General features: G+C 41.2%; 1 protein-coding gene across 1 annotated transcript in view; it reads right to left on the bottom strand.

Annotated features, from left to right (window-relative positions):
* Positions 1-9,275: 9,275 nt before the first annotated feature.
* dym (dymeclin) overlaps positions 9,276-24,643 on the bottom strand; it is a 50,564-nt gene continuing 35,196 nt past the window's right edge. The window contains exons 15-17 of the mRNA XM_085793245.1: positions 20,529-20,711; positions 18,440-18,553; positions 9,276-10,804 (exon numbers count right to left, since the gene is read on the bottom strand). Of these exons, the coding sequence (XP_085649371.1) occupies positions 10,655-10,804; positions 18,440-18,553; positions 20,529-20,711 (447 nt within the window). The 3' untranslated portion in view covers positions 9,276-10,654. The remainder of the gene's footprint in view (positions 10,805-18,439; positions 18,554-20,528; positions 20,712-24,643) is intronic.

Here is a 24,643-nt window from a genome sequence, read left to right as displayed (position 1 = left end):
GCCCACGGCGCGCACACACACGCACACACATTACACACACTCTCTCTCTCTTTCTCTCTCCCTTATAAAAGAAACTGAAAAGTAAAACATTTTCCCAGAAAAAGTTGACAAAGTGTAAAGTTGAGAATGGGACCTGCTCCCATTCTCAGCTTGAAGTTGTGAAACCGTGGCACTGAGGCCAAAAGATACAAACTCTCCACGAAAGTCATTTGTATTATACTTGTGAATGTTTAATAAATGGCAAATATGATGAATAGAAAAATAGATTGGGCAATTTTTCTGTCTCATTAACGCGTCTTTTCCACTCACACGCCTTTATTCACTGAGCTCTGATGGCATGGAAATAAAAAAAGGGGGCAAAACCTAAATATTTTCACTATTATTAATGTAACTTATGTAGGTTTTAGACCTTTTAATGCCCCATCCTTCAGTTGTCTGATGTGTTTTATTAGCTGTGTTTTCATTGGAAGTAGAAAAGTGTGTATGGGACTGGAAGTCAGTCAAAGAGGTGATTTCTGCTCAAAATTAAACATTTCTGCTTATTGACATGTCAATCACTCATGGTAGTTTTGCTTGTTTTAAGGGAATGGGCTTTTATGCCCTGTATGTAGTCTTTCAGGCGCCTGTTTGCCCTTTCTAACTAAATGGTTGTTAACTGAGGAACTACTTGCGTTGGGCAATGGTCGCAGCACTGTAGATAAGGTCATCTGTTGTAAATGAATGAGCCCAGAGAGCAGCTGAGGCCGAATTGAATTTGTGCCTGCGAGACGAGACTTGGGGAATAGTACACCAAAGTCAATATGTCCGAAACTCAGATGGGAGCGCGCTGCTGCCGCCCTCTGGACGTTTAGCTTTCAGGTGGGAGTGGGACGCACACACACACACACACACACACACACACACACACACACACACACACACACACACACACACACACACACACACACACACACACACACACACACACACACACAGTCTTTGAGTTTGTCTTCATTATCAACACAACGGTTTCCACCCACCTTTATTTATCCAGGAACTTTCCAGGAGCCGAGGATCAATTTCCTATCTTGCATCACAGTTGTTCTGCAACATGTGCCCACTCAATTATTGATCTTTGCTAAATCTATACTTATTATAGGCTAATTCTTACATAGATTTGTGCCACTGAAAGCAGGCTATGCAGTTCAGGAGAAACAGGCTGAGACAGTTTATTTCTGTTTTTGTTTTTTTTAATAATTATACATAGGGTAGAACTATCATAAAAGGGGCGAATGAATACTATAAGAATACTGACCACTGTTTATTATTTAGCTATTTATTCTATTCATTCTATTCATTAGCACTGATGTATCCTGGAATATAAGAACTGAACCAGGACCTAAAGATACCAAACTGTGCATCATTTTTATAAAACCCGAAGCCTCTCTGGCTGCAGCCGGCCACACACTAGCATTGCATGGATGCGGGATAAATAAACATTTTTTTTTATGCGTATCTCCTCGGAGCTCCCCAGACAGACAGACAGAGACAGTATCCAGGGGGAGGAGGAGCAGGCAGCAGTATGTTAATGTGCCGGTGAGCCAGTGTCGCTGCAGGGCAGGAGGGAGGGGGGGTAGGTGAGGTGGGGTGGGGTGGGTGATGATGGGAGAGATGTGCGGGGGTCGCAGGACGGAGGGGAGGGAGGGAGGGTGTGTGTGAGTGTGTGGATGGGGGCAGTCAATAGCTCATCCCCGCATTGTCCCAGGATCCCCCACTGGCGCCGAGCAAGAGCGCAGCGCAAGAGCCCAAACGGTGCAGAGGACTGCGCCACTTTTTTTTTTTTTTTAAGGTAGTCTGGGAGCAATCAGTCAGGGGGAAAGGTCTGTCAGAGAGGGATCGCACAAGTGACTGCAGACGTACACTGTCCCCTCCCCCCCTCCCCCCTCTCTCTCTCTAGTCTCTACACATCTCCCTGCCCTTCCTTTGTGTGTGTGTGACTATTCTCCAGACTCCAGGAAGTAGCCAAATTTATCTAACCGTTTTCCATTTCAGTCCGGCTGCAGCAAGAGTCTGTCTGCGTGTTAGGCTGCACAAACGTGCAAGACAGGATTTTATTTAACAGTTTAAAGCTTTGAACCACAGCATTCATCTTAAACCTTCATCCCCCATTAAGTTAAAATGATATGACGTTGAAGGATGCAACCAGCTGCATGAGCCCTTTAACATGTAGTTGTGGACACTTAATGATTCCCATGATTGGGGTGGTGAGTGGAAGTTAACCTAATGATCCACTTAGTAACAGTGGGGGTTTTTTTTCAGTCCACCTCTTTGAAAAAAGATGCAGCATTCTGCAAGTAACACACATTGTTATATCTCCTTTAACTATAATCATATACTGCATAGACACATCTCCTTTAATTATATACATCCAGTTCAAACTGTAATGTCACCAGTGTTTGCAAACAGTGACACAGAGTTGTCATCCTCTGCATACGACTGGGATAAAACTAGTGTGCCCCTTTTCTGACCCCTACCCTCTTGATAACTTTTGTATACAGTCCCTTAGGGTTGGGTGGTGCAGTACATCCCCTAGGATAACATAAATTAGTCAATGCTTAGAGATTTTTTCGTGCACTTTATATATGGCTCCATTTAGCTGTAGGACAGAATAGGGAATGTTGCACATCAAAGAAGCAAAAGTGCTTCGTGTCTTGGCTTAATTTGCTTTTGCTATCATTTTTGCATACCTTAATTCGTCAGGTTTTTTGTTTGTTTGTTTGTTTGTTTGTTTAGCTGGATTAGGCAAAAAATAAATTACATTCATTTCTTGTATAACAGTTAACTTTGCAGAAAATGTGTTATGCCACAATTTATATAAAAATTACATACTGTATAACCTGATATAACCTATATACCCATATGTATTTCTATAACTTAATATAGTCATAGATATTCACTTATAAGTCATTTATTTTAATAGAATTCAAATTCTTCACTCTTGTATCTGCTTATATTGTGTGTTAGCAGGACTTTCTTCCTCTACATTTTCTCCCATTAAAAATAAATAATCCCACATGGGTTGATGTACTTAGGTTCTATAAAACTGAGTGAAATCTTGGCTTTCGTCTGTCATGTGGTCCACACAGCTGATTCGAAAGAGGCCATGCAATGGGGGTAAAACAGCATTATAGATAAAGACTGATGATTAATATTCTAGATAGCAGTCCTGGCCTTTACTATAATTTATTGACACAGTGACTGCTTCCAGACAAGGGGCCATGCATATGCAATTAAAGAGGCTTATTCTATTTGAACCACAGTGCTCAGAACAGGGTGAAGATGGCACACAGGGAGCTCGTCATTGCTAAGATAAGAACAATAAAAATAAGACAACTTTAATTAAAAAGATAGAGGAGACTTTTTTCACCACTTGCACATCTGATAGCTTGTCAGGGAAGAGCAAAAAAACACCCACATTGGTAAATGTCACTGCATAATTAAAAAATAAAAATTCCTAGGGGGGAAATGGAGAAGCCTTTAGAATATTAGCTGTAGATTTACCTGACTTACACTCGTTTTCGCCGGCTGGCCTTTCAGTGAATTATGGTTAGAGGTCAAAGGTTAACACTCATTTTTCTCTATTCTTTCTAGAAGGGAGATTAATGAGTTTTATCCCTGAGTCAGAATATTTGGTCAAGATTTGTCTTGATAGTTCCCCCAGAAAGTTAAAGTGAGTACAATAATGTAATCTGAGCTGACGACAAAGAGCTTCCACTGACAGCTGGGGAGGAAGCTCATGAAGCTCATCACAAGTTCAGAAAGTTAAAAGGTAGGAAAGCCACAGAAAATAAGGCAACCATTATTTTCAACATTAATTAACTGTTTGGTCTATAAGATCTCAGAACACTTGGAAAGTAGTGGGGGGAAAACGGAAGAAATTATCACATAAAACAATAAAGGCAACAAATACTCCCACATTGGCAGACGAAACTGAGAAATATTTGCCAATTAGTTTTCTTTCCATTGACCAGTTCAGTGATTTAGCTTAGAAAAAAAAAAGACGGAATGGAAAAGAATATCATATCAAAGTTAAAAAAAAAATATATATATGTATATATACACTGGTAGTTATATCCCCAGACAATAATAACTGGACGCATATAAAACACATTTCCATTTGAAAGCAGATGCAGGAGCTCAGTGATTTTATGACATGCTAAATTCAAATTGTACACTTTCTGAGCAGCTAATACTGCTTATTAATTATTAATCCCAAAGAAAGAAGGAGCAAAACACATGATCAAAAAGCAATTCAAGAAGGTGCTGGATGCAAATATACTTCAAACACACAGATAAATAAGCCTACATGGCAGCCGCTCCTGTTTCAAAGTGGTATTTAAATGCTGACAGACTTAAAAACATGTGCAGTCACAAAATTTCACCCTGGTTAAATGATTTGGGGAAATGCACAAGATGAATAATGAAACAATTTCAACATGTGTGATCATAAATAACGGGTAAATACAATGTAAATGCACCCTTATCTTCCAATATGACCGGAAACATGAGGCAAATTAGCAACATACTGTCATGTGGAATCAAATGAAGGAATGCAAAGGTCTGTCCTAAGGCAGTGCCCTCCCATAGGGCTGCAAAAATAGATCCGAGATGATTAATAATGTAAAAGAAAAAAATGTTTCTGCTATGCAAATTCACTTTTTCCCAAGTCTCCCTTTCTTCATTGTGAAGAAACTCTCTGCAGGCCTCGGAAAAGTTTTCAAATGAAACGACATGAGAAGGCAACATCTCTCTCACTGAGCTGCTCACAACTTGCAGACAGCCTGTGAAGGCTTCTTGCAAAGAAGCACTGCAAGACACTGAAAGAAGTCATAACACATTTATCCTCTTACAAGTGAAAAGTTTAATTCATAAGAAATAAAACGCACCCTGGCTCAGTTCAGTACATGTACAGAGTTTAGCTGTAGTAGCTTATGGGTAATGTACTGCTTTGGTTTAAGTTTATAGTTAATAGTATAACTATGTCTACCTATAGCTATTGTTAGCATTATCAGCTTTTTTGTAGAAGAAGGTTAAAAGTTAAGCACCAAACTTATTTTCACTCTTCAAGAGTTGCCGCCACATGCTGTTGCACACTAACCAGCTGACCCCAACCTGTCTTTCCCTTTTCCGATAGCGATTCAATAGCCTCCAATTGGCTTATAAGACTTAACGCTATGCTTGGATGACATAATATAACTTATTATGTCTACAATAAAGACAATGATGGCCACAGCTTGTGTTAGGTGACAATCACCACCGTCCACTCTTGACAAGAATGCAAGCGAGCAGAGAAAATTTACAAAAATATCTTTGAAGTTACTCATAATTTTTAATCACAGAGTAAAACAACCAAATAAACAGTGTACCTCTCCTTTAATTCAACTGAACTTTGTATTAGTTTTGATTTTTTTTTGCCATATCTTTCTCCTAATTTCTTATACAAGTTACTAAATTGTGTGATACAAAAAGAAGTATGGCAGTACATTACAATAAATTACTGAATAAATCAATCAAACCTTACAGGGACCAGTTCAAAACTTCATCATCAATCAACTACAGCTCATTATGTTGCTCTGTTATGTGAGAGAAGGAAACTGGAACAGAAACATATCCCCAGTCTGCACACAGTCAATAAAAAAGAAACACCTTAATACAATATTAATTAGTTTCAATCCATCCAAACTTTTCAAATGGATCAAACTGAGACTGTTGCATTGTGATGCACCAAACTAAATGAGACTCTAATTATTATCTTCTTCTCTGTATAGATCATTTCTTTACCTATTAAATGTGCTTTCACCTATTTGTTAAAAAACTTTGTCAGTGTGGGATTCATGCTTAAAAACAGTTGTGCGACAAAACTTTTCCCAGTGGAGGACACTGTAAAGAGAAGGTCATTTTTACTGTCACGTTTCTTTAGTCTGGTTTTGTTCAGGGATTCAATTTGTGACATTTTATCAAAGTAGCTTGAGGACTCAGTGACCCATTTCCCTTTATAGGCCATTAGAGTGAAACAATTTTGAAGATCTGCATACGTGCAATTGGTCTACATACAAGACAGTCAAGGCCAAATGGTGACAGCAATGACAATCAGTCTCTTTGTCCATCACCTGGAACGAGATATGTCAAACTTGATGAGTAGTCGAACGATATTTTTATGGATCCCATGATGATGGTACCAGTGTTTTTCATGACCTCTTGAACATTCCCCCCTAAGCTTCACCATTAGCCTTTGCCATAAAATAATCTAGCCTACTGGTTGTAGCCTACACAACAAGCATCACAATAAAGTGGGCTAAGAAATGCAGAAGCATGATCATGCCCCTCAGAGGATACTTGTTAAGGTCACCTTCTGACAAAAAAGTGAACAAATTTGTAACAAAAGAAAAAAAAAAACCCAGCTTCATTAGGTTACTGAACTAATTGTAGGTTTTCCTACTACTGCTGAGCCAACATTAGCACTGACAGCTGTTCTTTCACTCACCAGGAGTTGTCTACCTGTGCAAAGGAATGCCAACGCTAAGTTTTGTCTCTATTGTTTTCTACCACTATCATTAGCATCGTAACTGGCTTGCATGAATGTCAATTTTTCAACATTTCAGTCTGAAGTTGTGGACCATAGAGCCATGCTGCTGCCATGGCTTAAAAAAATGTCTTTTCTCAGTTTCTTTATTTCTTGTCGAGTGCAGCTTTGATCAATATATAAAGGTCAACAACTGAAAGAATTTGTATTTCCCAAGGTGTATTGGCCGGAGATTGCTCGCTTCCAGTGACCTGTGACCACAGAACACAGGTTATCTCGCAGACATCAAGATCATGATACAGTCTGTCTGTCTCTTCCTTTATATCTGTCGCTGTGAAAATTGGTTCTGTTTTTCCATTGATGGCCCAGACGATTGAAAGCCTGTTTTCATTCCACTGGAGATTTGTAGGAAGGAATGACAGCGAGACTGAGTGTTATCTGTTTTGTCTGAGTTTATTTTTATATTTATATCTGACTCTCGGTGCTGTTTTCATGCTGTACGTGAGCCCGCCTCCCCACCTACCCACCCTTGCTGTGACCTCATCCTAAAACCACTGAGCCTAACGACCTTCCATCGTTACCGTAGTGATCTGTCATATTAATGAGTTTGGTGTCACTAGGGGCAACCAGTACTTAGTACAGAACCACTTCAGCTAACTGGTCTCCAGCGCCCTACTTTCGACAACACTCAGTAGACACTGATCTAGGCGTGACCTCTGCCTCCGGAGCTGCTCTGCAATGCAATCTCACCTAGACCTTGAGGAAAATGTAGTAGCCTCTAAAAAAAATAAACTACCCATCCCAGAATCCCCTGCTCCATTCATCTTCCTGCTGTCACCTGAAACGGGAGCTCATGGTAAGGTGACCCCATGCCATGAAGGAACAAGGAGGGCCATGTCACTTTGTGAAAACCTCCGCTCAACCATCTGGCACTGCTATAATAGAGCTGCAAGCAGGTGAGAGTCGGTGCAGACACAGAGCGCCTCAGTCTCCTCGAGCGTGAAGACTCACTGTAACCTACCAGCGACCTCATGTTGAAAATGGGCCATTCTTTACATCAAATTGCATCCATTATATTGTCCTTGAGAATAAGAGAATTTCAGGCATGAAAATCAATACAATAGAGACGAAAGGCATGAAATTCTCCGGGGAAGTGGGAGCTCCAGCGACACAGTGGGTGCCATTGTGCTGTAAACCCCCCCTTCCTCCTAAGTGGTTTCATGCCTCTGTTTCTGCTGCCTCTGCAGCTATGACCACAACAGGCAACAATAAAACATGGGAGATACAGTCAGTGCTAAACTTTATTAATATTGTGTGATGCAGACATCAACGCTGTTGACATTTGGGTTTTCAGGGTGATTTCTCTTTTGTGTTTGTTGCTGTACAGAGGTACAAACGCATTGTTTAAAGCACTGTTGAAGTCCAAAAAGAACAAAAAAGTTATTCTGTATGTACAAACTGTTGGAGCTATGATGTCTCTCATTTTTTAACTTAACCTAACCTGAATAAATAAGATGAAGTCTTTAGTTTACAAGATAACTCTTAACTGGTATTGAGAGGATGAGGTAAACAACATATAACTTTTCAAACAAGTCTTGAGTAGTTTTACTTCTTCAGGCTTCTAAAAACTTTAAATCAAACAGCAGTATGACAAGGAATCATAAAGATATTGCATTTCTTTAAAGAAATAGTTTGACATGTTGTGAAATATGCTTCTTTGACTTCTTGATGTCTTGCTGGGAGAGAGATAAGAAGATTCATACCAGACAATATTAAGCTAAAGTTGGTAACCAGATAGTTTAGCAAAGCGCAAATGCTCGCAACAGGGAGCAAAGCTAGCCAAAGAAGTCCGTCCAAAAGATGAAGCAAAATCCATCAGCACCTCTAAAGCTCAGTAATGGATGCACATTAAATCTGGTTTGTGTGTTTTCCTATGGAGCTATGAAGCATTTTTTATGGTGATGGTTCCTGTACTGATTGTTGTGCATGCATGAACAAGCGCACATGGATGACACAACACACACCCCTGCTAGTTTCTCAATGTTCTGCTTATCTACAGGTGGCAGTCATTCAGCATGAGACGCAGCAATGCACCAACAAAGGCTATGAAGAAAAAAGGTCTGGGAGCCCGGAGAAGACACGGATATAAACAACGGAGGACTTTAAATGTTAGAAAACATAAGCTTTGCAAGTGTTTTACCAGACAGGAAATGCACTGAACACATTTGTCAGACCTGAAGAATGCACATAATGCGTTTCGGTGCGTAATTATGTAAACGTAACTTTTGTTTGTTTACAAAAAAACTCCACAGAGCACATTTAATCTGTACAAAAAAACCTTGAGTTTATATACAGATTAAACAAGTGAGATATAATGTGTAATTTACTGAGCTTCAGACCCTAACCCTATCATTGGAACAAGCTGGGCTAGCTAGTTGTTTTTGTTCACACTACCCTTAAGCTAAGTGTCCTCTAGCTGTAGATGTATTTACACTGTGCATACATCAACGTCATAAAAGGGAAGACAATGGGGAAATTGGCAGAGGGCAAATATTTAAATTAAAACAAGCTACAGCTCACATTTACTGTTGAGGTGTCAAACAATTTGTACAAACCCTACAAAGATGACAAATCCAATATACTCCCCTTTTGAGTCTACATTCTGCCTGAATGGAAGTGTTTCACTTTGCTAAATAACCATGTGACACTTTGGTTGCTTTGATTCATTATTTTTATTTAAACTCCTATGTTCATAGTAATATTTGCCACAAAATATGACAGCTGTTGTCATATAATATGTAATAATATAAAGCCAGTTTCCCACCTGGGAAGAATCAAAGTAAAGTACCACGGTTTCTCTTTCATAGTCGTAGTCGTTTCAGTACGACTACAGTTTACATTTTGCGGGGCTGAATATATATATAAAAAAACAATATACAGGAAAATAAATAATTTCATACAAAGTCTCTAGTTAAACATGCAAATAAAGTGACAACTGTAATTATGCACAATAGGACAGAGGGGTTTAATGACTTGCCCCAGTTTGAGCACTTGCCTCAGGTTACTGTCCGGGAAAAAAAAAGAGAAAACGACAAAGACAGGGTAAAGTCAGATGAATGGGCTGGGAGCAACAATGAAATCACATGAATCAGTATGATGTGACTTGCAGTGTGAATATTATCCAGGGACTGAAATTAAGCATTAATTAAAGTGTAACTCAGGGCGGGGGTGTTGGAGGTGGTGGCCACAGCAGCACAGCCTGAAATCTGTTGCAACACAACATAAGACTTTATACTGGACATCAGTTCTCTTTTTCTGAGCCGTATGGAGATTAATTTCACAAACACAAATCTTTTATACAACCCATTGTATTCAGAGACATGTGCATGGTGAAAATAAAACACTAATTTGAGATAAACATATTTAAAATTCTGTGTTTTAGAGCATGTTTTTAAGAAAATGTGCCCTGTGTCTTCCGTTCCGAGACACATTGCTTGTGTTGAATATTAAATCCGTACTACCGTACTTCTTAGCATTCAGTGCAGCAGTCCATGAAAGTTCACCAGAGCTGTGTAACGTGGGTGCATATGTTTTAATTGACCTTTTCTTTGTAAGCATGAAAAAAGCTGTGAGTTTATCCATTGCCGGCGTCCTGAACTCCTCACAACGACACAAGGTTTTACAGAAGAGATGCGACTCGGCGTGAGCTATGGAACAGGGTGAAGCTGATCAAATGTTAAATAGGTATTCACCACAGGACTGACTGTACATGAGTGGGCGCTACTGTGTGAACTGTTAACCAGTGCAGAATGAAGCTTCACAGTGTAGAAGCAGAGGAATCATTAGGATATGAGGGAGAGAGAAAAAAAAACAGGTGGTGCTGCAGAAAAAGAAAAAAAAAGAGGAACACCTTTCTGTACAAGGTCGAGGCACTTTCAAAGCAGCGTGCACATACTTATAAAGGGTAATGCGCACACAACAACCCAAACACACACACGCACCCACACACATGCTGTCAGTCTTTTTTTTTTTCCTATATTGAACGGAGATGGAGACGCACACACGCACACACAGTTTTCTGCAGCAGGTGTTTCAGCCAGAGTCCATGCTGAACAGCTCGATGCCATGCTGGCTCCAGTGGAGACCCACTCCAGAGTTAAAGACCAGGGACCAGACGTAGGGGATGAAGAAATCCTCCGGCTGGTCTTCCTCCACGTACTTAAACTTGAGCTCTGGAAACTTCTGTTCGCACAAGAAACAAGAGAAACGGAGGAAATTGTCAGGGTGATGCACAAGGAATGAAAAACAAAAACAAAAGAATGATCACAAATTCCTTCCTCCTCAACATACTGGCCTTTTGTCATGGCAGACATTTTGATGTGTCACAGTAGGAAAATCAAATATCAATATATATTCTGTGTGTGCAGATAACAGCCAATCACAGCCCACAATATGATTCTCATATTATCCATCCATAGTTTGAGGCAACATTCACATACTTTGACATATTGGATTTGCTAACACAGTAAATGCCTGCTGATGTTGTATTGTTGAAGTTTCTGCAGACAAAGGCACTGAGGTTAATGTTAAAGTTAAAGTATCGTCGGTCCTGCCGTGACCTTCGATGCCAACATCACTAAGGAATTGCCTCCAACCGCATTTGATATTTGTAAAGTGCCGTGACCAGAGAAACGACGTCTCGCTCAGATGGATGGAGGTGCTGCTACACAGGTAGGTTAACTCGCTCAGGCCCTTTTCAGTAATCACTCTTCATCAGGTACAGTAGTTTGCCGGCAGATGTAATTCCATCTGTCTGTGAGGTAAATTCGGTTACCGCTGCCTGCAGGACAGGTATCACTCTGTGGTCCAAACACTGACCTTTTTAATGGGCTGGCTAATGTAGGAGTGTTGTTTTACAGAGCAGTCTGTCAGCCGCTCTGACCTTATTGTTTACAAGTGCTGAGGCTACATCCACACTAATACGATTTAGGTCTGAAACACATCACTTTTTTAATACCTGGGCGCCAAACTACTCCAGAGTTTCCAAGTGCATATAATGAGACTTTTAGAAACATTAGACAACATTGAAAACTCATGCGTGCACAGACAGAAATGGTGATTTCTGAAAACGATGGCATCCATGTTTTTTCTTGACCGGGCCATGATTGTCTCACCAAAATCCACATTCATTATATACATGAATTTGAAAGCTGAAGCAATCTGTTAAATAAAGCAATCAATCAATCCATCCATCAATCCCAGGATAATTAACCAGCAGCCTTATTTTTATTGATTAAACATAGCACAGATGTCAATAATCCACTGGTTCTACCTTCTCAAATATGATGAATTGAGTGTTTTCTATATCCTCCTCTCTAAAATGTAAGTAAATTAAGACCTAATTCAATCCTCATCAGTGGAGTCTGATGTTCTTTTAAACCATTTTCTGACATTTGTAGCCCAGAGAGAGAAAAAATGGTCAAAAAAAGAAAAAAAAAGAAATAATAAACAAAATAGTTTCAGTTACATAATTATGTTGTTTTATACTATTTTTTTTTAGTGTCCAAGGCTTATTTATAGTTGTTTTCCTTTTCATCAATAAATATATTATTCCAGTAAAATAAACTGAAATAAATAAACGAACCAAAAGAGGAATTTGGAATAAAAATGTGGAATCCAGGATTAGAGAAACATGAAAAAATCCTGCACATGAAATGACTTAATTTTAAGAGGCCAAAACTAATCCTGTTTCACATCCACAGAGAAAAACATCTACAAGAGAATTTGTTTTTACTGACATTTGTTTCAGCACATTTAATTTTAACTTGACATTTTTCAGATATAAGCCATAAACAACCCATTAAATCCACTGATTCAATAAATGTCTGCAACTAATGGTTATTTTCATGACCATTTGATCTTCAGATGATTATTTCTTTGATTAAGAAAATAGTTATTTTTGTCCATTAAATGTCAGAACATAGTGGAAAACATAGTGTAACGCAGTTTCATTTGACCAAACTAACCACCTACAGGATTTTCAATATACGAGAGAAAAGCAGGATCCTCACATGATATCCTCACAGAATCAAAGGATCTTGAAAAGCATGATGCAAACATGATTAGCACACTGTTAATTTCCTGCTGATTGACTAATCGATTAATCCGCTCATCACTGCAGCTCCATTTGACGCAGTCTCCCACTGAGATAGTGGGTGATCAAGTTTTTTTTCTTTTCTTCTAAATCTGCCAGAAACAAACACAAGCCCACCAACTAGACCTCACCAGGCTGCTGCCAGCCCACCTAACAGCAGGCAGGTAGCAAAAAGAAGAGCATCAATAATACAACGGCACCTCATTATATCCTCCTGTCTACACACACGCATGTATATGCACACATGCAGCCAGTAATCAGTCTGCGGTGAAAGACAGACGCTGAGGGCCTTTATGTGATGGTCCGAGTCCTGTCTATTGAGTCCTGGCTGCCTCTATTCACAGCCGCACTATCGGTATCATAATGACACAGACAGAGGGGCTACGGGGGTCACAGGCCATATGCCAGGCTACTGAGGCTAGACCGCACACACCACCGCCATTGTGACAGCTAGACACAATACAGGAGCTGTATTATCTGACTGGTATTTGTGTGTAGGTGATTGTCTCGTGGACGCGCTGACTAACTCATCGAATGTTCATATGATACTGCTAGAGACAGTGACTCAAAACCAGCCACTCTGACTTGTTGGCACAGCGTAGCGGTTAGCCTTTCATTTTAAGACGGAAATTGATGAACTCGCACAAAACAAAACAAAACAGACGGCAGTTGAGCTGATTAATATCCTGCTATAATCACATGATATATTAAACAAACCAGTTATGCTAATTAGATCATTAAGATAATTAAAGAATTAATCAACAAATACTGCAATGTCAACATACTTTGAAACATATGTGGTTTTAATATCACCATCTTATAGCATTAGGGAATCAAATCTCTCCTTCATTAATGTGCAAATATATGAAACATTGGCCGAATAACTAATCATCTATATGAGGAGGGTGGTGGTGTGAGCAGTATGCGTCATATAATGTTTGTAAGTTATTGTTTTCATAAGGACACGTCTATAGGCCGACATAAGCGACTGTGGGGAATATAGTGTTGTACATAACAAGCGTCAATAGCGACCAAGAATAATATTGCAATTTATAAGCTCTTTCGATCAACGGCTGGATTGCGAATACGTCGAGCACTTCATCGTGAACTCTGAACGCAGCACTCACAGTTTTACACGAGCAGGTGAAACAAATCGGAGCTCTGCTTTTAAAGCAGACAAATTGTCTTTTCTCAGCCACTGCTGCATATATTTGAATGCTTTGTGCCTTTGTAAATGCAGCTATGATTGGCCTAGCGACAAAAATGACTGCACAGAATTCCTTTAAACCTCTGTGTAATTCAACAGTTTCTCTTAACATCAAGTGGGTTCCTTTCTCAGGCCTCTCTGGTTTATTGTGTCATGGAAAAACTATTGATGGGAGGATAAACAAATGACATACAGCTAGACTGGCTCTGTCCGAAGGTTAGAAAAACTCTACCAACCAGCTGCTAATAGTAAAAAATAATAAATTAACATGTATTCATCTTGTTTCTTTTATCTCAAGAATAAAAAAGAGACAATTTGTGCTTTTAAATATGGTTTTTGTGAGGGTCAAATTCTTGGCTTGTCCATATCTGCTAAGCAAAGAAGCTACGCTACGTTAACCATTTCCTCAAGTGTCAAACCAAATGTACAGATCTGACAGTAGCATTGATCCTCTCATCTTATTCTATGCAAGAAAGCGAACAAGTTTATTCCTCCGAAACATCGAACTACCCTTCAGGCTGTTAGTGTGGTCTCATATCAGTGGAGCAGGCAGCACGTAATCTTACCACTTGCCAAGAGACTGAAAAGTAAGTGAAAACGATGCACCTAGTGCCACTAAAACAAACATCCTTTATCCAAATGAGTGTTTCTCGAGACCTCGAGTGCCTGCTGGAGGAGAAATTATGAACCTAAACGGCAGGAATATAAAGTCCCCGGTGCACCTTCGACCACTTTCACTAGATATTGAACACATAATGAGAAAAAAGAAAAATGATCCCTGAATCACAATGGCCTCCATTTTTCCTCCTACTTTTATATTGGACAAGAGCCACCAGGGGATTTGATGCTTTGGGAAGTCTTGGATATCACTACACGTAGTATACGCCTCACAGCGACAACATCCCCTTTCAGGCTCCAGTGCTTTCTGGGAAAAATCTGAGCATCTAGCACCCTAATATTATCCCTGTCCCTTATTCTGACCATGCTGTGGCTTCCTCTCTTTCCTCTGGCACTCTGCTGCCTCCTCCCCTCCTCTGTTTTGTTCTCAGTCTGGCAGCTGTCTGGGCCCAATTGGCCCAGGCTCATATCAGTTAGTTATGGGTCTTGGCGGGTCAGGCCCTCGCCCCTGAACACAGACTGACTGGCTGGCCTCATATCTTCACTCAGGACTCTGTGTTCCCTTCCCTCCTCTGCACGCTGCTGTGCTGTCAGAGCTCGGCCAGACAGAGAAGAATGCGGCTAGGGAGCAAATATGAACTCGATACACACACACAAACACACGCGCACACTCACTTACATGCAGGTACACAAGCTCTGCAAGATTATATTACAAAGTACAACATATTACTCTTTGATAAATCTCATGGTCAGTGTACAAATACTGTAATCTAATATTGAATCATTGTAAACAAAGGGACTGCTATTGGTCGTTCACTTCAATAATATACTATATTGGTGATTTACATGAACACAAAATATCTAGTATGCATCAGTATATTCTAAGATATATAAGCCCATCGTCTTCTTTTATACAATGAAGTGAAATAGTGGGATATTTGCACTCCCAATTCAACATCTTGATGTGGATAAAATGTTTTCTATTTTTTATTAGTGCAGAAGTCGAGCCAAATCTGCCACCTAAGCAGGTCCCAGGATCTCACATGTGCAGATGTGCTTGTTTTTCTCTGTTTATAATTCATGTAAATTGAGTATTGGAGTTTGAAGAGTGCTAGCTGCATATCAATGGGGAAGTTGGTCTGCCACTTTGGTCCAGGCAGACATATCTCAACAAGCACAGGATGGAAGTTTATACAAGACGTTAATGGTCCCAAGAAGCAAAGCCTTGCAGACTGTGGTGACCCCTTGACCTTTCCTTTTGTGTCGCCATGCACACAAAGTTTTTCCTTTTTTTTTTTTTTACCTTATCTTATGATGGATTGGCACAAAATGTTGTACAGGCATTTCCTCGACTGTTCACACTTGTGGTTTTGAGTGACATGTCTCAACAACAGTTGGATAGATTGCTATGATATTTAGTACACACATGCACGTGCCCCCCTCAGGATAAATCCTAACACCTTTCGTAAAGTAACTTTTAATCTAGTTCCAGGATCAGGTCATATTTTTAATGAGTCTTGGCTCATGACTTGGATATGACAACAATACCCGGTAAGGATAACTAGCTAGAAGGTACCTCTAATTTCTACTATATGGTAATCTCACACTAGCCCTGGTGTTTCTGCACTGTTGCATTTTCAGATGTTTGCTGAATCCAGGACCAAAGATCAATTGCTGAGACGGGTTCTGTTGCACAGTTCAATCAAACAGGGTCTTCAAAAGTTCCTCCACTTGTCAGAAGGAGGCTTCAGAGTGAGAGACGTGTGGGAAAGAACTGACCAGCCGTCAGACTTCAGATCAAGGCCCAGGTACTGTGGAACAGCTGGTAAGCTCCCAGCGCCACCGCCACCCCCATCCCCCGACCCAACCCCCCCCCCTCCGTCCTGCCCTGAGGAGCCAGAGAGTCTGTAGGCTATCGCTGCTCAATAAGGCAGATTTCAGCTGGTCAGGCTAAACAACACATTCCACAGGCACTGCCCATGAGAGCCTCTTAGCCTCACACACCCTGAAACAACACATACATACACAAAGAATGAGAGAGAGACAGGGAGACGGTTGAGTGGCGAGGCACTGAGGGTCGTCCCTGGGGTATTTACCACCTTCTTTTAACCCTTTCTTTCAGTTGGGACCTAATTTACATGTCTACGTCTTTGTGTAACTGCTTTTAAGTTCCTTTAGGTAAACAGGCCTTTTGTTGTCCTGTGTCCACAATGGTCGCCCTCGCCTAAAACAGCACAGTTGTGTTTTTTGCCAGTGAAATATAAACAAATTTATTGACTTAACAACTGTCGGCTCCTCCTAACAAACTGTTTCCAAGACAGCAAATTTAACTGTGTCCAGTTTAGATGACGGGAGTAATTGTGTCCACAATAATTATTTCTGGTCATTGATGGGAAATAGAAAAGTTGCCATAGAGTGACTTCACCGATGAGAGAAAAATGAAGCTGAATTACAAGCTTGGACCAGATTTTTGTTGTTTTTTTTTTACAGAGGAATAAACATCCTTATGTCTCTTTCTGGTCAGCCTACTCTGTATGCACAACTGACTGAGGCACCAATACTCTTTCTAGGAGCTTTTACTGAGTAATTAACAACTCATCAATGAGTCCACACACAAATCCAACCTATGGATTATCTGAGTGGCAGAATGAGCTCATGAGATGAAGAGAAGCGAGAGGTAAGAGGGACAGCTGTTTGTTTGAGTGATGGTACCATCAAGCGGCGAGGACTTCTCCCCGAGGAGACATTGCCCAGATATTTTCTCCGCTTCATGGCACCCTGTGGAGCTGGGAAAGCACTCAGATGTTGGGAGAGTCAATGCGAGACGCAGCAACGCTTCTGCACAGAAATGAAGACCCCGGCACACATGGCTGCGCACACATCTGAACACACACCGACTGACGGCGACAACGCACAATATCAAGCGGTCATCTGCAAACGCACACGGACACGCGCGTATTCCCGGGCCCACCACGGCTGGCTGGGCGCTCGAGTTGTGCTCTACAGGTAACGGCGAACCTCGCTGAAGGACATGGCGAGGTTATCCACATTGCTTCATGTGTAATTCTACGGCTCTACGGTCGATCGCTACATTAGCACTTCGAGGTGCTGAGCGAGAGCGAGAGCGAGGCGGGGAGAGAAGCACATGGACTCGTGGCCGTGCACCATCCCTCTTCCACACCGGCTAGCGAGACAAATGCCTTGCAGCCAGCTGCCAAGTATAGAACATGAAACACATGATAAAACATGCAATTAAGAGCTTCTGTGCGGGTGTGGAGCGGAGTGGGGAGACCGCTGGTTACATATTTCCTCACTGATTAATGGAGGAGCACTGGGAGGGGCGGGGGTTAGCGAACCCGCCAGGAGTGTTGGGAGTGTTGGGTAACGAGGCGCGGTGGCAGATTTATTTCCCCCCCACACCCCCCTGCCCCTTCCTCCCGATCTTATGTGCCCATGACAAAGTGCCCCATAGCCCGCCGTCCCATCTCCTTGAAATGTCATTACATGTTCACATGTAGCGAGCTAGCGGAGATGGAATGAAGATGGGCATTAATGCTAATGAGAATTGGGGTTTGGCCTTTTGTCTCATGTCCCAGTGGTTCTTTCCATCTTTCCCCCTTGCCTCAGTCCATCTCCCCGAGACATACCTCTCCCGCTCGCTCACCTGTCCAGACAAACTAATTCGTTTTTCTTTCTTCACCTCGCCGCCGCCAATCCACCGAAGCTCGCAGGTCTCAACAACACATTGTTCGATTCTTCACATGAATCTTGATGACCAGTCTGTCTCCCTGGGTTTTTTTTTTCTTCAGCCAGCTATCTTTCATTATTCCTCGTCCTTTCATACTGTGATCTTATCTCCTGAGGGGTGTGTGTGTGTGTGTGTGTGTGTGTGATTTACCTTCAGTCTGTCGTTGGGCAGGGCCTGGGCTCCTTTCATGATGACCTCCTGAACCCTCTCAACTGACAGGTCACTTCCAGCCTGCTCCAGTCGCTGACTGAAGAAACCAATCACCTAATGGTCACACAGGAGGAAACAGCCAATCATCATGCAGAACCCAACTGATGGTGATGTTTTGTAAAGCATCAAGCACACTAAGAAATACAAAAAATTGCATGAGGATTATGAAACTGGTTTGATACGATTGAGTTCTGGTTCATTTTGTGCACTAAATATGAAATTACAACCAATAGCTGGCCAAAAAAAGATTTGTTTTAGTAGAGCTATCAGTCTTAGTGACTTCAAATGTTCTCAAATAGTTATTTTAATAGTATTAAAACAGATTTAATTTAGATAAATTGATTAAAAAAAAGAAGCATCAATATTGTTTCTGGCCTCAGAAATGGTCAGGCTCTCAGCTGCACATTTCACCATTAAACCCTGTTCCCGTTTGTAGATATACAGGATCTGGTTGTCTTGATCTCATTGAGGTTTAACATCCACTCCCAGCTCTGTCATGAAGCTCTTTGACTCGTCTAATCCCACTGTTTGGAGCTGTCACACTGATATTGCAGCAGCCACACCCTTTATGATGACACTGGCTGCAATATGTAGACGTGAGTTAGAACAAAGTGGCATCATGCTACATATAGAGGGGCTTCAATCTGAAAATAACAACATTGATGTCAACGTTAAACCCTGTTAACAACATTAAGAGTCACAGAAGCAGCTAGCTTGTTTTGATCCGCTTGATTTGGAGATGACGTTTAACAACCAACAAACTGCATCTATGGATTTTCCTGCAGCGGTGTGTTGCATCTATGAAAATGCATGTATGTATGACAATTATATCAAAATACTGTAAATATTTGGAAATAATAATGGATGATGGTTATAAATGGTTATAACCTTGTGAGTGTAATCATGCTGCGCAAATTTAAGATGCTCCAAAAACAGGCTGGGCTAGTACAGTATGCCTGTAGGCTACACACTCAGTAAAGACATACAGCATTTCAGATTACAAATTCACCATAGGGTTTGTGCATGTTTCTTCCCACTTAAAATAAGAACTTCAGTGGAGCTCAAATTATTTGAGGCCTTCTGGGTTTAAGCCAAACAAGAGATCAAGGAAACTGTATTCTGCATTTCCACTGCTGTGCTAGGTTCTCCCCCGGAGAATTGTTTGATATTTGATCATTAAAAAACTCTAGGTATTACTGATTCTTTTTAATGCACTTCTTTGTCAAACCAACAGTGAAAAATGGATCTACAGGCAATGTTTTCTCCACTCATGCTTTAGAGAAACACACCAGAGCCCACAAGCACACTGTGTGCGTGTGTCTACATCTATCTAATACTAATCTCTTCATTAACTCTGAAGGCCTCCCATATGGGGTTAATTTAGAGGAGCAAAAAAGCAGCCCCTCATCTTGAATCTCATGCTCACACACACACGGATTTGCAAGCACGGGTAAGGCTTCGGAGAATAGCCTTAGGGAGACTGACTTAACTGGGAGATTCCAGCTAGCATGCTTCCCTCATACTTATGGATAACAGCAAAGCCCATGGCAGTGTATGCAGCAACCCCCATCCCTCACACACATACACACACATACACAAAAGCTTCCTTTCCCCCCTCTACATGACTAATACAGCGATGAAGGACAGCTTTCTCTCGCTCTGTCCCTTCCTCCCCCGTACACCAAACACTCTCAATGAATATTTGACACAGAGCCTCTTGACACAAGGGGGCTGATTAATTCATCAATAGTACTTAAGCTCACAGACCTCAGCATGCTATACAGTCCAACTACACACTATGTTAATGATGCAGTGCGCATGTGTTCCCGGGGTTTCTGGCTTTTTGAAAACTTTCCCTGCAGACGAAGAGGACATTCAGGGAAAATCTGTATAACCTTGATCTATGGAATAATTACCACAAATCAGCCAGCAGCCACGAGGTAAAGCTCTCCCGGTTCAAAGCCTCTCTCACATTACCGCTGCTATTCATGGGGGGGGGGTAACTACCACAAAAGAGGCACACACTGACCGTGTCCAGGTTCTGCATGATGTCCTGGAAGGATGGGTGCATCCTGAACTGCTCAAAGAGCTCCCTCTTGTAGAGCAGCGCGTACACCAAGTTGGGGTTGTGGTGCAGAGAGTTGCATAGGCAGGAGTTGATGATTTCCAGCATCATGCGGATGACCTCTTCAATCACATTCAGGTCCTGGGCCTAGGGGAGAGGAAGGATGTAAAGGTTAATTGGTTTCCCACTACACTGGTTTCACTTTTAATGGTGTTTTTAAATAATTGCCTCCTGATAGACTGATCAGCAGGGGGTAACAGCGAGGTGGAAGTGGTGGGAGAAGGAGGAGGAGCAGGAGAGAGAGCGAATAGTGAAATGAGGGAAGGAGGGAATGAACGGTGTAAGTTGTCAGCCAAGGTCTTGGTGAGGGACAGAGAGGTGACCTTGTAAGTCACAGATCAGGACATGTCACAGTATGTTTCCTCTTGGGGCGACGACAGCTGAAGTGACAAGTGACAGTATGAGAAGAGAGATGTGTGGGAGGGGGATGCGTGGAGAATAAGACACAAGAGGTTGAGTGGCTGACATGATGAGTTATTTACAAAGTTCTTCACACAAAGAAGACTTGTCAAAAAAATCGAAATGCGGTAAAGACAGATTCCAAGCAGAGAAAAGAGTGTGAGACCTCAAGCTTAGGTCTGATAGGTATGTCTAAGGTAAGAGGTGAGGTGAGATAAGGTAAGGCTTTCTGTTGAAGCGTCAAAGGAGAAGATCGATACCACTCGTGTCTGTAGCTTGGCCTAGCGTAAAGTGCAAAAGTATGTAATTTTATGTGGTGGTTATCTGGTTATGTGCTAGAGTATTTCTTGGGGACAGGAATATACATAACTTCTTGAGTCGTTTGTGGGAAAGGAAACTCATGCAGGTTTCAGATTTAAAGATATGACGTAATACAGCACATTATGAATCAGATTTACAGGCGGGCTTTGGTGCATTTGAACAGAGCCGGCTAACTGTTCTCCTCATGTCTAGTCTTAATGCTAAGATAAGCTAACCAGCTGCTGACTGTCATGTCACATTTGTTGCACAGACACAACAGTGGTATCCATGTTGGAGAGGGAGCAAATGAGTCCATTTCAAGGCACCGAAAGTTCGGTGAGCCCTGGTGGTCTTTGAGGTGAATGTCACTTTGCAATGGAAGAATTTCCATCTCTACCTCCGCAGCATCCGAGCTGAAGTCGGTCTAAGTCACTCAGCAATGCATGTCATGTCCACTCGCATGAAAGGATTTGAAATGAATGACAGATATGGCTGCAGCTTATCAAAGTCACAGAACCTGTCTTCGAACTCTCGCTCAAGTCTATTTATGAGTTGAGAGTACTTTTCTGCAGCACTGTCCAAGGCTCTAGACGCAGAGGTATTGTCATTCAGCACTCACTGCACAGACGGAAAGTGCAGCAATTTCTTTCTTTGTAAAAACACAGAGACAATGTTCATCTTGGCCTTAGATGTATTTACATCGCCGATCATTGTCAGAGACTTAAAGTCTTAAATTTAACTTGCAGTTCATTGTTCAAATGGATCAGTTTACATGTCTTACACAAAAGTGAAAAACTTGCAATTTTCCTGACCAAGTATAATGTATTTGAAGCCCATCCTTCTCGCAGATATCATAAGGCAGTGGTACTGTAGAAATTGGGGTCACCTTAACATGACAAAACCTGTGCAGAAGTTGGTTATCACACGGGTTTGGTTTGTTTTTATAGAAAGCTTTTCCATCTACGGTGCCTTTTTCTCTATGAAACACCCCCTTATGGTGTTGTAGATAAACTCTGTTTGTTGCTGTCTGCTGTCCTGCGGGGCAGCAGTGTTAGGAGAGCCTCTTTTGAGGAGAAAACATGAAACAGCAAAAAGATGTCTGTTTGCCTCTTTGTTCAAAGCTTCCTGGAACTATGCAAGTCTGGTCGCTTTTTTCCTGTTTTGCTAATTAAGGTAAAAAATCTTGCACCGTTCCTCTTTAACTCACAGGCTATTTCTACCTATAATAAGCTACCTGGTGGGTATCTGGCATTGTGGGGCTTGTCGCATGTACTTGTTGTGGAGCTTTGCTGTTGCCACAGTCGCCCCCACACATTTCTTTCAGTGTAGTTAAGAAGAACTCTTCCTCCAACTGCTTATGAAAGTGGTAGATTTTCTTCTGCTAAACGGTTAATAGCCCGGTTTGTTCATTATTGTAGCTAAAATCACAGATGAGCAAGAACTAAATACTGACACCAGTTGGGTCAAAGATTTAAAATCCAAATAGATCATTATTTATTTTAAGTATTATACACAATTGTAAAGCACTTATTTTTTCATTCATTAAAATGTGGAGCTAATTTAGGCTATTTATAGATCGAGTTTCTCATGCTATTTATACAACGTGCCCTGAGGATGACTCATTGGCTCCCTGTGGGCGACCAGGTGCTCCCGAGGCACCATGTTGGCTATCCCTGATCTACTTTGGGATTTTGAGTGTGGGTCTATGTGTGATGTCCACCCAAACATGCTGCCCAGTCTCAAAGCTTGTCGCAACTCATGAGATAGTTCACTATTCTCTCTTTGTGACCAGTGTTGTAGTGGTGTAGTATGGGGATCTTGGATGTGCAAAGACCAAATTTTAATTAAAGAAGACCTGATCCTGGGGGGAGCAAAGGGGAAGTCAGACCAAGTCCAAAAAGACTTGAGGACAATTAAAACTTGATCCGGAAGGCAGTCAACCCAAAAAGAACATGACAGCAAAAATGTTCCCTCCTTAACAAGCACCCTGTGGGCAAAACCAGAAGTATTACACAGTTTACACCAACTATCTTGTTTCAGAAAAAGAAAAACTCTCTTGTGAACTATAAGCTGTTAGCATGTCTCCCTAGATCTTCTTGGGTAGTAGATATATTGAAGCACCGCTCAGTATCCACAGTAACATAACTGTACCCTTCCCAGCTTAAATAGACCGAATATTATGTAAAATCAAGCATGATATGGGGTCATTTTTTTAATTCTGGGAACTAATAAGTGGAGTGCCAGTCAGAATTGATGTAGTATTGGATTGCTTATATTGTGCTTGATTTGTTTGCAGGTAACTCAGTATACTGTCAAAGCCACTCTTCTTCTCATTAGAGGACAACAGCCATGTGATACATCCTACGTCTGTCAAACTACAAAGTGTCAGTTTTCTTGATGCTGTCGGCTTCTTGGTAAAATGAAACCATTAACCTTTGTACCGCCAGTTGTAGCACCACTTAAATCCTAAGAGTTCTGCTCGTTTTAAGCAAAATCATCGTTGTAATTAATATGGAGATCCAAGCAGCAAGGTATTCCAAAAGTTAATCGGACCATCTGCTCTTTACCGGAAACCTGCAGATATTCTATCATACATTGTTCTACAGTTAGTGTGTTTACAAAAGAGTGTCGAGACAGACAGATAGATAGACAGACAGACGCCAGCCACTGTGACGAGATAACATGTTTAGCTCTTACAGAGAAAGGAAACTGCAGAGACGGTGGGAAAATGAATAATCTTTAAAGAGATAAAAATCCAGGCAGAAATGAATTGCTGAATACAACTCAAGAGATGATGTCTGATTTCCTGTGGTGTGACAACTGTGGGTAGAGCTCTGTAGAATCTATCATGCACTGATGGTATTATAGATAAGATCAATAGATGATGCAGTCAGTTTCCAAACCAATCTAAAAATACAAAACAATGCTTTGTCTCAATGAAAACAAGCACTGCCAGTAAAATGGGCATGAGGCACAATGTCCTGGTTTTCAGTAATTTCTCGATCATTTGCCAAAAAGCACAACAATTTTATGACTACCTTCCTGTCCAATTTAATGCAAGATCATTTAGAAAAGTGTGCTGCTTTGAGATTCGCTTGAAAGCTCATTTACCCCTAAGATGTCCATAAACAGTGTATCTATGTCAGGCTGAATGGAGCCAAAAGGCTTAGCAGTCAACAGCTAAGAAGAAACTCAAACAAAAGGATGTAGCCTGAGAGAGGGCAGGAGCCGAGGAAATTCAGAGCAACTTAACTTAATGCAATAGCACTAACAGAGAGAGTCTAGTGGTGTACATGCAAAACTGTGAGAAGAATTGAAAC

This window comes from Trachurus japonicus, chromosome 12 (assembly GCF_045865225.1).
Source record: "Trachurus japonicus isolate A0001 chromosome 12, Traja_1.0".
NCBI classification, from domain to species: Eukaryota; Metazoa; Chordata; class Actinopteri; order Carangiformes; family Carangidae; genus Trachurus; species Trachurus japonicus.
The sequence above is the reverse complement of the archived record's forward strand: the minus strand, read 5'-3'. Positions and strand labels throughout refer to the sequence as shown.